This window comes from Garra rufa, chromosome 6 (assembly GCF_049309525.1).
Source record: "Garra rufa chromosome 6, GarRuf1.0, whole genome shotgun sequence".
NCBI classification, from domain to species: domain Eukaryota; kingdom Metazoa; phylum Chordata; class Actinopteri; order Cypriniformes; family Cyprinidae; genus Garra; species Garra rufa.
The window spans coordinates 28,909,838-28,921,818 of record NC_133366.1 but is presented as its reverse complement, the minus strand read 5'-3'; the positions used below and the strand labels follow the sequence as shown (position 1 = coordinate 28,921,818).

The following is an 11,981-nucleotide window of genomic DNA, read 5'->3' as shown; positions in this document are numbered from 1 at the left end:
TCTGACCTTGTTCTGTTAAACCTTTTCACATCTGAAATCTAAATTCAAATTCATAATTTTCCAAAACTAAATACAGATACGATTTTTGATGCATTTAAAAGGGCTGTGTTCTTAAGGGCAAGAAATTAGCTGTTAAGCTGTGGTGGTAAAAAAAAAAAAAAAAAAAAACAGCCTAAAATGTTTGTTATGGGAGCATCTTTTATTTTTAAACAAGAGGAGCCTTCCCTATGGCCTTGTGGCACTGTGTGCCATTCTTGGCGGTGGTGTGGGCATAGAGTATTTGCCTCTACATGGCATTGTGCTTAAGACACATCTGAATAATCTGAACCATGTTCAGCAAACAAGTTTTCAGTTAGATAAGATGTTAACAGTTTTTCTTTTGGTGTGTTTACTATGTACTTGCATGAAAGTATCACAAATGCTTCTGAGTCCATGGTATGTTACCTTTAGTATTGACTAATATGTTGAAGTGTGGACAATGTTTTATAACAGCATGTAGTTCAACAGACTTATTGTATTTTTGGTCTTTATCATTGAAAAACACATTTGATAGGGATCCTTTATAAAGTTGGACAAGTGTTCATGATAAGTTGTTTGATGTGCATTTACTGATTGCTTTATGCAATATTGTAATGCTACTATCTTTAAATATATCAACAATTAATCTGCCTTCAATCACCTTGAATGTTTGCAGTTTGTGAGCTTTTGATGCACACAAAATAATGGAAAGCAGTGTTTCCTGCTGATTGAGACGCTTAGGTCTTGCGCATTAAGGTCTTAGTAATATTGGATGTGTCAGTGGGCTTTATGCTTAAGGACCAAAGGAAGCAGTGAGTTTGGTAACATAATTTTAATGGCCACTGCCAGTGATGCTTTAGTTGTTCAAAGCATTTTATTACAAAGAGTAATAAATATGTGGTGGTAAATGTCACTTGTTTAGTAATGTTATGGATTTTGTGTTTGCTGTTATCTCCAAATATGTATCTTTTAGCAAAATAAAATCTACAAAGAATAACTTTATTTGCTGTTTTCTTATGAACTATGTTGTCCTTTTATTTGACTTGGTGGCATTATCATAATTTTGTGTTGCTGAAAGTAAGAAACATTTGATCTCAGACACATTATGCACACTATGCATGAACTACAATGAATATTTGGATCATAGAAATACACTAATATTTAAAGGTGTTTAGGACATGCAGACTGGAATTACCTAAACAGGTAAACCAAAAAATGAATGAGACGAAAATAAGCAGAAAATAAATATTCAATCTTTATTTTCAACCAAATATTTAGTCACAGGCAACATGTTATTTCTATGTAACAGAAAGCTATATGAACAAAAAGAAAAAGAATGAAACTGTACCCCCTCCCCAACCCAACAAAGAAAAAAAAAAAAGGAAAACGCAAACAAATATACACTGTGACCTTGAGTGTTTTTTTCTCTCTTCTTTAGTAAATGCAAATGCTGGTGGTTCAATTTCAGAAAGCTTTACAAAAAAAAAAATGGAAGCACAACATTTATCTTGCTATGGCAAATACATCCGCTAATGGATACCTGCCTTGGAAAAAATAAGGACAAAACAAGTGCTTTTGAACTTTTCTGAACATTCTGGTATAAAGGTAAGGTTCAAACATTTCCTCAGCTGTCTCTGTTAGCATAAAAACACCAAATAAAGAGTGACATCTTTGCACATCAGTGCAAAATAAAAGTCCAGGTATTAATCAAAATAGTCCTGTGAATAACTTCCGCTAAAGTAATCCATTCAAAGGGACCACATCAAAAAAGGAAGGAAATGCTGAATATTTTTTTCATGCAAAATGTGAAATAAATTACATACAGGCCATGAATACTGAGTATTACTGGGTTTCTACTGCAATACAGCACACATACCAGCTGAGCAGAGAAAATATTGCATGGTGGAAAAGACTGGAGGAGTCCATTGATCCAAGACCTGTTAACAATTTTGAAAGGGTGGATGTTAAAAAAAAAACAAACAAACAAAAAAAAAGTCTTTGGGTGGGTAAAATCTTGAATTTGGAAAAAAATTGGAAACACTGGACATTTTAAACAAGCTTCATTATGGGACACTCAACACACTGCAGTAGGACCAGATGTTACACAATTTGTCGTAACTGTTGTCATAACTCCACATGCTGAATAAGAATAAAATACTGACAAGATAGCTTTGGTATTAAATTGCAGTTTTTCTTGAGGATAAATTATCAGCCACATATCTATCTTAGTGCTGCTAGATACAACACAATTTCACACCACCCTAACTAGCCAAAGCATCATTGTAGGGTACATCTACCTACAGTAAACTTCCCAAGAGATGCTGAAAAACAACAATCATAAACGGCAATATTTGTCTGGGTAAGACAAACTTAAAATGAAAAAAAATTACAAGACTTGTCTTTCTCTGCCGTACACCAAGTGTTTGATTAATCAGTCACCATGTTTGACAGTAATGAGGTAGCGATTCGTCCTGAAAACAGGACTGATGTTTTCATATGCTCCCCAGCCAGAAAGGCCACAGGTATTGCAAAACAACCACATGTACATGAAGGTGTACTAATACATTCACACAAAAATGAAGAGAGAAAAAAAAATTCACAGATGAACAGAGAGACATGCGCACAACTTCCCATCTACTCAGCAAATTAATTTCCTCAAACAGTTTCCCCATAATATCGCAATTAAATCACTATCATAAGGTCACTAAAACAAGCAGTTTGTCTGTCTGTCCATCTGTCAGCCCTGGCCTTTGTGAGCCGGCAGGCAGGGAAAACCATCGATATGGAGACTAGACAAGAAACACTGGGTGTTTGGGAGAATTCTACTGTCGAGATCAAATGACCCAACACAAGCGCTTTGTCATAGGGCCTCTATCACATTCTGTCAGCTCACAGCTACATCTTTTAAACCTGAATTAAACAATGTCTTGCTAAAGAAACAGAAGAAATAAAACCAGAGAAAACTAAGTAAAACTAAAGGTGTTGTCCAGTCTAAATGCACAGTAATTACGGATGTATGCGCCGTTTGCAAATGGCTAGCAAGAGTGATAGCCTCCCTTTGGTTATCCATAGTTTTGGTTATGGTTCACATTCATTCAAAAGATAGGTGCCTCTGTTTCTACATTCTTCACTTAACTTCGGTGGCTCTGCATTTTATGTCAGGGTTTTGGTGTGGAGAGGTGCTGTTTGTGCTTTTCAGGGTATGTGGATGTGACACTGTGACATGACCCTGAAACCTCCAAACTGTTAACCCACTTAACTAAAATGGAGTAAACAAAATGGATGAAAGAAGAAAATGCTGTTTTACATATTGTGAGCACATAGCTGTAGCTAAATAACAAAAAAATGGCCATTTCATAAAAACAAATTTTGCTTAAACTCATTTCAGGCTTATCTAAAATACACATTTTCAAGCATTTAGCAAATCAAAATCATCATTCAAAAGTTCAGTATAATGCACCACTTGCTCCTAACTTGAAAATGAGGATGAGGGCTATGAGGAGCTCAACAAATGGAAACAGACTGACGGGCTGATCACAGGCGGAGAGAGCTTTGGCAAAGCTTGAGGGTGTGGCAGCCATGTCCCTCAAGCCTCTCTGGGTCAAAGGTCAAGGATCACTGGTCTACAGAAGAGGTATGGGCAGGTAAAAGCTGTGCTTGTAAGCCAGCCATCAAGGCATTAGGGCTACAGGGTGGAAAGTGGGGCGATCAAAGAGGATGTAAAGCCATCACATGGACTCAAACTCATCAATACGCTGCTTGGTGTTGCCCTGGCGGATCTGGCGTAGGGTCTTGTATTTATCCCGGCCGGCCTTCACATTCTCTGCATGCAAAACATCATTTTGGGTCTTCTTGGAATCGTCACGGGCCTGCGCCAATTCTGAGCTCAAGGCCTGCAATGAAGACATGTGTAAGCTTATGCAGGTATACAGTGGGGCAAAAAAGTATTTAGTCAGCCACCAATTGTGCAAGTTCTCCCACTTAAAAAGATGAGAGAGGCCTGTAATTTTCATCATAGGTATACCTCAACTATGAGAGACAAAATGAGAAAAAAAAAAAAAATCCAGAAAATCACATTGTCTGATTTTTAAAGAAATTATTTGCAAATGATGGTGAAAAATCAGTATATGGTCAATAACAAAAGTTAATCTCAATACTTTGTTATATACCCTTTGTTGGCAATGACAGAGGTCAAACGTTTTCTGTAAGTCTTCACAAGTTTTTCACACACTGTTACTGGTATTTTGGCCTATTCCTCCATGCAAATCTCCTCTGGAGCAATGATGTTTTGGGGCTGTCGCTGGGCAACACGGACTTTCAACTCCCTCCAAAGATTTTCTATTGGGTTGAGATCTGGAGACTGGCTAGGCCACTCCAGGACCTTGAAATGCTTCTTACGAAGCCACTCCTTCGTTACCTGGGTGGTGTGTTTGGGATCATTGTCATGCTGAAAGACCTAGCCACGTTTCATCTTCAATGCCCTTGCTGATGGAAGGAAGTTTTCCCTCAAAATCTGACGATACATGGCTTCTTTCATTCTTTCCTTTACACGGATCAGTCGTCCTGGTCCCTTTGCAGAAAAACAGCCCCAAAGCATGATGTTTCCACCCCCATGCTTTACAGTAGGTATGGTGTTCTTTGGATGCAACTCAGCATTCTTTCTCCTCCAAACATTACATTTTTGGTTTCATTTGACCATATGACATTCTCCCAATCCTCCTCTGGATCATCCAAATGCTCTCTAGCAAACTTCAGACAGGCCTGGACATGTACTGGCTTAAGCAGGGGGACGCGTCTGGCACTGCAGGATTTGAGTCCCTGGCGGCGTAGTGTGTTACTGAGGGTAGCCTTTGTTACGTTGGTCCCAGCTCTCTGCAGGTCATTCACTAGGTCCCCTCGTGTGGTTCTGGGATTTTTGCTCACCGTTCTTGTGATCATTTTGACCCCACAGGGTGAGATCTTGCGTGGAGCCCCAGATCGAGGGAGATTTTCAGTGGTCTTGTATGTCCTCCATTTTCTAATAATTGCTCCCACATTTGATTTCTTCACACCAAGCTGCTTACCTATTGCAGATTCAGTCTTCCCAGCCTGGTGTAGGTCTACAATTTTGTTTTTGGTGTCCTTTGACAGCTCTCTGGTCTTGGCCATAGTGGAGTTTGGAGTGTGACTGTTTGAGGTTGTGGACAGGTGTCTTTTATACTGATAACAAGTTCAAACAGGTTCCATTAATACAGGTAACACGTGGAGGACAGAGGAGCCTCTTACAGAAGAAGTTACATGTCTGAGAGCCAGAAATCTTGCTTGTTTGTAGGTGACCAAATACTTATTTTCCACCATAATTTGCAAATAAATTCTTTAAAAATCAGACAATGTGATTTTCTGGATTTTTTTCTAATTTTGTCTCTCATAGTTGAGGTATACCTATGATGAAAATTACAGGCCTCTCTCATCTTTTTAAGTGGGAGAACTTGCACAACTGGTGGCTGACTAAATACTTTTTTACCCCACTGTATAATACTAATTCTTGGTATTTATTTACATCACAATAGCATAACTCTCCAAAAAAGTGTCTGGTAGCAGATGGTCTAACCTGTAGTTGTTTTTTGACACGTTCGTTCTTCTGGGTCTCTGTGAGCCGTTCTTCCTCACTTCTCTGGTGAGCAACTCCATCATTAGAGAGCTCAGCACTGGCTTCTGCACTGCTCTCGTCGTGCTCGTCATGTTCATTCTCTGTCGCACCACCCGCTGTAGCTGTCATCACAGACTTCAACTCCTCTTTAGTTTTTTCCAAATCATCCTGAGCAGACAATGCCTACAAGAAAGGTAAGTAAAAAAAAAAAGAAAAATCAACCACACAGCTTTAACTGCCCAGACATGGTGATAAGCAACCAGTAAACTTGACAGGGAATCAGAGAATGAAAAATGGAGTTAGCACGTGTTAGATCTCTCTGACATGGCAGGAATACTAGCTCTTTACCCAAGATGCAGACAGAGACAATTAAAGGAACTAAGGATGGCGAAAACTAAAAAATTTCTTGACCGACCACCGAGCCTCATTAGCCGGTTGAAACCGGTTAACCGATTAGTTTAAAATATGGTACGCTATTTGAAATAACAGCCATTTCGAGCCGCGCTTGCAATTTCGCAACTCTGTCGCATCTCTCTGCCGCTCTGCCTCCCGCACACACACACACACACACACACACACACACACACACACACACACTGCCACTCACGTCACTTTTTTAAAATCCCCTTCAGCGCGAAACATGAGTCCCGCAAATGCGGCACCGAAGAGCTTGTTGTATGTAATAGTAGGACAAATGGCTCCTTAGTTTCAAATGGTTTGGGTACAAGGTGATCGCTTTGAAAATAAAGGCGTTTGTCTAGATTAGAAGCTCATTTGAAACATTGCCACGGCTCATTTAAGAAAATGACAGCTCCGAAGAGACGCCGCTTTAGTTGAGGTAGTGCTAACCATAATAAAGAAAGATGATGATCATCATCACCTTATCGGTTACCACTGAAATGTAGATGTAATGTATTTCCAAATCTAAGCCCATCTTATGCGGAATGTTGCCTAATAGACTGCAACATGATAAAACCCATGGATAAAACAGGCACCTTCAGAATGCGTAAAAGACGCACCAGCACTTTTTTTTTTTAACCGACTACCGACAACTTTGACCGGTTAACGTTGATACGGTCAACCACCGGTCAAACGGTCATCGGTTAACATCCCTAAAAGGAACAGCTGATGAAAACGCACAATAATCCACATGACTTCAGTCCATCAATTAGAACTGATTTGGCTTGATCTGTCCATATTTCTCTCCTGATTCACACAAGACAAATTTTTTATTAGAGAAAGCCTTATTATGGACTACGGACTATTAAGGTATTTTAGCCATAAACAACATTTTGAAGTTAAAACGCCCTGATGGAATCTATCTTACAAACACGTAGCTTTCTACTTCACAAGACATTAACTGACGGGCTGGATGATTACTTGTGGATTACTGTGATGTTTTTTATCAGCTGTTTGGACCCATTCACTTCAGAGGATTCATTAGTGAGAAAGTGACATAAGGCTAAATTAAGTTATCAAACAAGTGTTACTGTTAACTGGTTGTGGGTATCACATAAATCCCTTCTGGCAGGTTTTTGATATTAGACAAAACTGTGATTGATTTTCGATACCAGACAAACTGATATTTCTTCCGGAAGGATCCGGCCGAGACTGGATTTCTGATGTGTCGGAAGAATCTAACATTTCTGGCGTTGTCAATCTAACGTGCACATATATAATATTTTCTATATTCATATTGACTTATTTTAGTTGCTGCAGCTCCTTTACTGTTAGTAAATAGCCACTGTTATGTTTGGCTAAAGTCATTTCATAAAAACTCTTACCAAATCTCCCAGCTACAGTTATTTGAGATTTTGAAACATTATTTATAGAAAACAATTATTACAGATATTTATTATGCAATTGTTTACTTGCACTTTGTAATTTAACAAATACATAATTAAAAATCATATTCCTTAGATGCAATCTAGAAAATTAAAAATAAACCATCAACTCTTTCCTAATACTGGGGTCCTTCATAAGGCTATGCAGAGTCACAGAGGAGCTGTTAAAATCTGATGCGTCAAAGCAAACACTCCAAAAAAATCACATAATTTCCTTATCCATATGTCTTGACAGGAGTAGCTGAAAAGCATGTCAGAGCATGTCAGAAGTGTACTCCATATGTGATGTAAAAGTAGACGTGTATCTTTGAAACATTAGAGAAACAGTACCTCCAAGAAAATATATTTTGTCATGTCATGACCCCTTCAAGTCAATAGTCAAACTCATGAATTTGGATGCCACACCTACTGACAGTCTTGCAAAACTAAATATGCTAAAGAGAGCAGTGAGTACCCAACCCAGAGAAATTGGTTTCACTGGATTCCAATATCACAAAAACATCCAAATCAAAGAATAGCTTATTTTCATCATCTATGATAAATTTCATATTCCTGTACACAATCTTAACCTGTTGGTCTTTAACAAGGCTTTTCAAATAGAATCAATCCGGAGGTCAGATCTGGATTCGAAATCCCCCTAAATTGGTGACTTCTGCAATAGTTTCGACAACAGCACGTCAAATTATTTCACAATGTGGAAAATTTTCATCAAGTATATGAAGTAGGTATAAATGAGTATGTGTATCTTACTTTATGCTGCCATTCTGTTGCCTCCTCTTCCTTTTTTCTCTTGGCATCCTCCAGTAGGGCGATTTTGGCAGTAAATTCTCCCAACTCAGCTGCCTGCAAAACCAAGCAGAGCACCGTTACAGCACCCACACACGCACCCAGACATTAAATAAAACATCCTAATACACTGACATGAGAAATGTCATACTTTATCAATAGGGATGCACTGAAATAAAAAATTCTGGGCCGAAACCAAAAATTCTGAAACCCAAACTGAAAGTGCTTTGTAATAATTATTTATTAAATAATATCTGAGCAATCAGGGTATCTGCAGATATGAACAAGTGAAATTTAAGACTTTTTAATACCACCTTATATGAAATTTAAGACCTAAACCTGTAATGGAAATATACGTTATATTACATGCATATATGTAATATTTAATAAGTACGGTGTACATTTTAGGACATCGTCAGACCTCAGTCATACAATGACAAGGCGTCATGCCTCAGACTAAAAGGCTTCAGTCACAGGACAAAACGGCCTCGTGCCTCAGACTGAAAGGCTTCAGGTCTCAGGAAAAACTACGTCAGGTGTCAGGTCTGGTACAATTAGACATCGGACAAAACGGACTCAGATTAAAAGTTATCACACAAAAAGACATCAGCCGAAAAGTTATCAGACAAAAAGACATCAGCCGAAACGGACTCAGATTAAAAATTATCAGACAAAAAGACATCAGACGAAACGGACTCAGATTAAAAGTTATCAGACAAAAAGACATCAGCCGAAAAGTTATCAGACAAAAAGACATCAGCCGAAAAGTTATCAGAAAAAAAGACATCAGCCGAAACGGACTCAGATTAAAAGTTATTAGACAAAAAGGCATCAGCCGAAAAGTTATCAGACAAAAAGGCATCAACCGAAAAGTTATCAGACAAAAAGGCATCAGCCGAAAAGTTATCAGACAAAAAGACATCAGACGAAACGGACTCAGATTAAAAGTTATTAGACAAAAAGGCATCAGCCGAAAAGTTATCAGACAAAAAGGCATCAACCGAAAAGTTATCAGACAAAAAGGCATCAGCCGAAAAGTTATCAGACAAAAAGACATCAGACGAAACGGACTCAGGTGGAGTGTGACGTGTCGCGCTGCCCCGCCCCATATGACGTCACGCGGTTCATAACAAGCAAACTGGTGTGGAACGGTAGTTAGTTGGTTAAAAAAATCTCTCTGTAGTAATGATTCAATTTGGTACTATATCCCCAAAACTATATTTCATAGATTAGGTGGTTTTTATTTTCTTTTAAAATGCAATTTCACCCCTTCTAAATTGCCGATTTCTCTCTCTAATTTTTACCAACAAGCTCTACTTGCTTGGAAACTGTGTTATGTGCACAACTTTTCTCCCCACAAAGAAATTCTGTGGAATAATTCATGTATTTTAATCCGTGGATAATCTTTATTTATTGACAAGTGGCATGACAGAGGTATTGTTTTTGTTTTGGATTTATTTAAAGATGATGGCACTATACTGGAATATGAAGAATTTATGATTTTGTACAATCTTCCTCTGCCAGCAAGATCTTTCAATTCTGTTATCAAAAGTTTGTCTCCAAGTTATGTGCATCTATTTAAAACATACCTTTGTTTTAGTGAGAGAAAAACAACTATGCCCAAACTTTTATTGGATGGAGTTTGTCTTCTTGATAAAAAATGTAACAGTAAGTTTATAAGACAAATGTTACACAATTCAGTATATACTTCCCCTAGATGTAAATTTTTCTGGACTAATTTTGTTGACTGTGTACATTGGAAGAAAGCATGGTTACTTCCTGAAACATTTTGCATTTCTAATAAAATCAGAGAAATACATTTTAAGATTTTGCATAATGTTTACCCAACAAACTCCCAAATTGCTTCTTTTTTTTATATTTCTAATTTATGTGTATTCTGTAAAGTTGAGGAAGAAACTTTACTTCATTTATTCTATCATTGCGATCAGGTAAAATTTCTTTGGGAGAACTTAAGATGTTATCTATCTTCTTTTGTAAAATTTTATTTAAAATTTACACTAAAAGAAATATTTCTATATTTTTCTAGTAGTGACCATGCTACTGAACTTGTTGTAAATTTTTTTGTTTTGCATTGTAAATTTTTTATTCATAAATCCAAATTTCTTAATATGTTACCTAGATTTGATGTCTTTCTCGCAGAGATTTTGCTTACTGTTCATTCTCTTAAACTTATTGATGATAACAAGAATAACAAGTTTCTTAAGGCATATGACGATCTTTTTCTTACTGATTGAGGTGCTGTTTTTATTTATTTATTTTCTTTTTCTTTCCTTTTATGTTATTGTATTTCTATGCAGTGCTGTTTATTGTTGTTTTCCTTTTTGTCTTGCAATAAAAAAAAAATATATATATAAAAAAAAGGTGTGGAACGGTAGATGATGGCAGATGGAGGTAAGTCGCTCATGATATATTTTATTTTAACGATTTTAATTAAATGCTAAACTAATTCAGTTGAACATGCATTTCATGAGTATTGTGTGCACGTTTAAAAGTTTGTAATATTGCAACTAGCTACGTTTAGCTTGTACGTTGGCAAACTGTAGTAAAGTTACCCTTACGAAAAATAACTGCAGGCCACCAGTTGGTCCTGTTTTAGATGTATTTACACATAAAAAAAATTGTATTATCTACAGTGCCTTGCAAAATTATTCACACCCCTTCATTTTGTTCACATTTTGTTATGTTGCTGCCTTATTTTAAACTACTTTAAATTACATTTTTTTCACCTCAATCTACACTCCCTACTCCATAATGGCAAAGCAAAAAAAAAAAAAGAATTTTTTTTTTTAACATTTGTGCAAATTTATTAAAAATAAAAACTGAAAAGATCCCGTTGCATAAGTATTCATACCCTTTTCTGGGACACTCAAAATTTAGTTTAGGAGCATTCATATTGCTTCTAGATGTTACTACACTTGGAGTGGAGTTAAACTGTGGCAAATTCAATTAAATGAGTATGATTTAGAAAGACACACACCTCTCAGAAAAGGTCTAACAGCTGAAAATGCATATCAGAGCAAAAACCAAGTCCTGAGGTCAAGATAACTGCCTGTAGAGCTCAGTGACAGACTTGCGTTAAGGCAATGATCTAGAAAAAAACAGCTGCATTGAAGGTTCACAGAAGCATGTAGCCTCATTATCTATAATGGAAGACAATTGGAACAAAGGACTGTAAATTTATGTGGGGAAAAACTAATTTAAAGCAGTTAACATAATGCTGCAACAAAACAAAATGTGAAAAAATGAAGGGGTATGTATACTTTTGCAAGGCACTGTACTGTACATAATGATATAGATAATGACTTATTTCCACCCCATATTACTCGCTTTGCTTGGCCTAACGTTTTAGGTAGCTGCATTATCTGGTTAATTTAATTATTTTTAAAAATGTGTCTTTATATAATACAATTAGGCTACATTTTCATCAAGCAGTCTAATAGCTCGAAATAATTCGCTTTAACTTTAACTTGTTACTACAGTTTGCCAACGTAAAAGCTAACGTTATGCTAGTTGCAATATTACAAACTTTTAAACGTGCACACAATACTCATGAAATGTATGTTCTCCTGTGTGTACAACTGAATTAGTTTAGCATTTAATTAAAATCGTTAAAATAAAATATATCAGGAGCGACTTACCTCCATCTGCCATCATCTACCGTTCCACACCAGTTTGCTTGTTAT

At 36.9% G+C, this 11,981-nt stretch overlaps 1 protein-coding gene across 1 annotated transcript; it reads right to left on the bottom strand.

Moving 5' to 3' along the window:
• Positions 1-1,291: 1,291 nt before the first annotated feature.
• LOC141336984 (radixin-like) lies at positions 1,292-8,339 on the bottom strand. The gene is made up of 3 exons (XM_073842705.1): positions 8,242-8,339; positions 5,609-5,830; positions 1,292-3,911 (listed from the first exon to the last, which is right to left on the bottom strand). Exons 2-3 carry the CDS (start codon positions 5,774-5,776, stop codon positions 3,747-3,749), a joined length of 333 nt encoding a protein of 110 aa, XP_073698806.1. The 5' UTR covers positions 5,777-5,830; positions 8,242-8,339; the 3' UTR covers positions 1,292-3,746.
• Between the last annotated feature and the right edge of the window lie 3,642 nt (positions 8,340-11,981).

Bases quoted from the DNA above. Each gene is read 5' to 3' on its own strand.
- LOC141336984 (XM_073842705.1), bottom strand. From the start codon at position 5,776: ATGACAGCTACAGCGGGTGGTGCGACAGAGAATGAACATGACGAGCAC. The intron at 3,912-5,608 runs GTTAGACCATCT...TCTTCATTGCAG, and splicing joins GTGTCAAAAAACAACTACAG to GCCTTGAGCTCAGAATTGGC.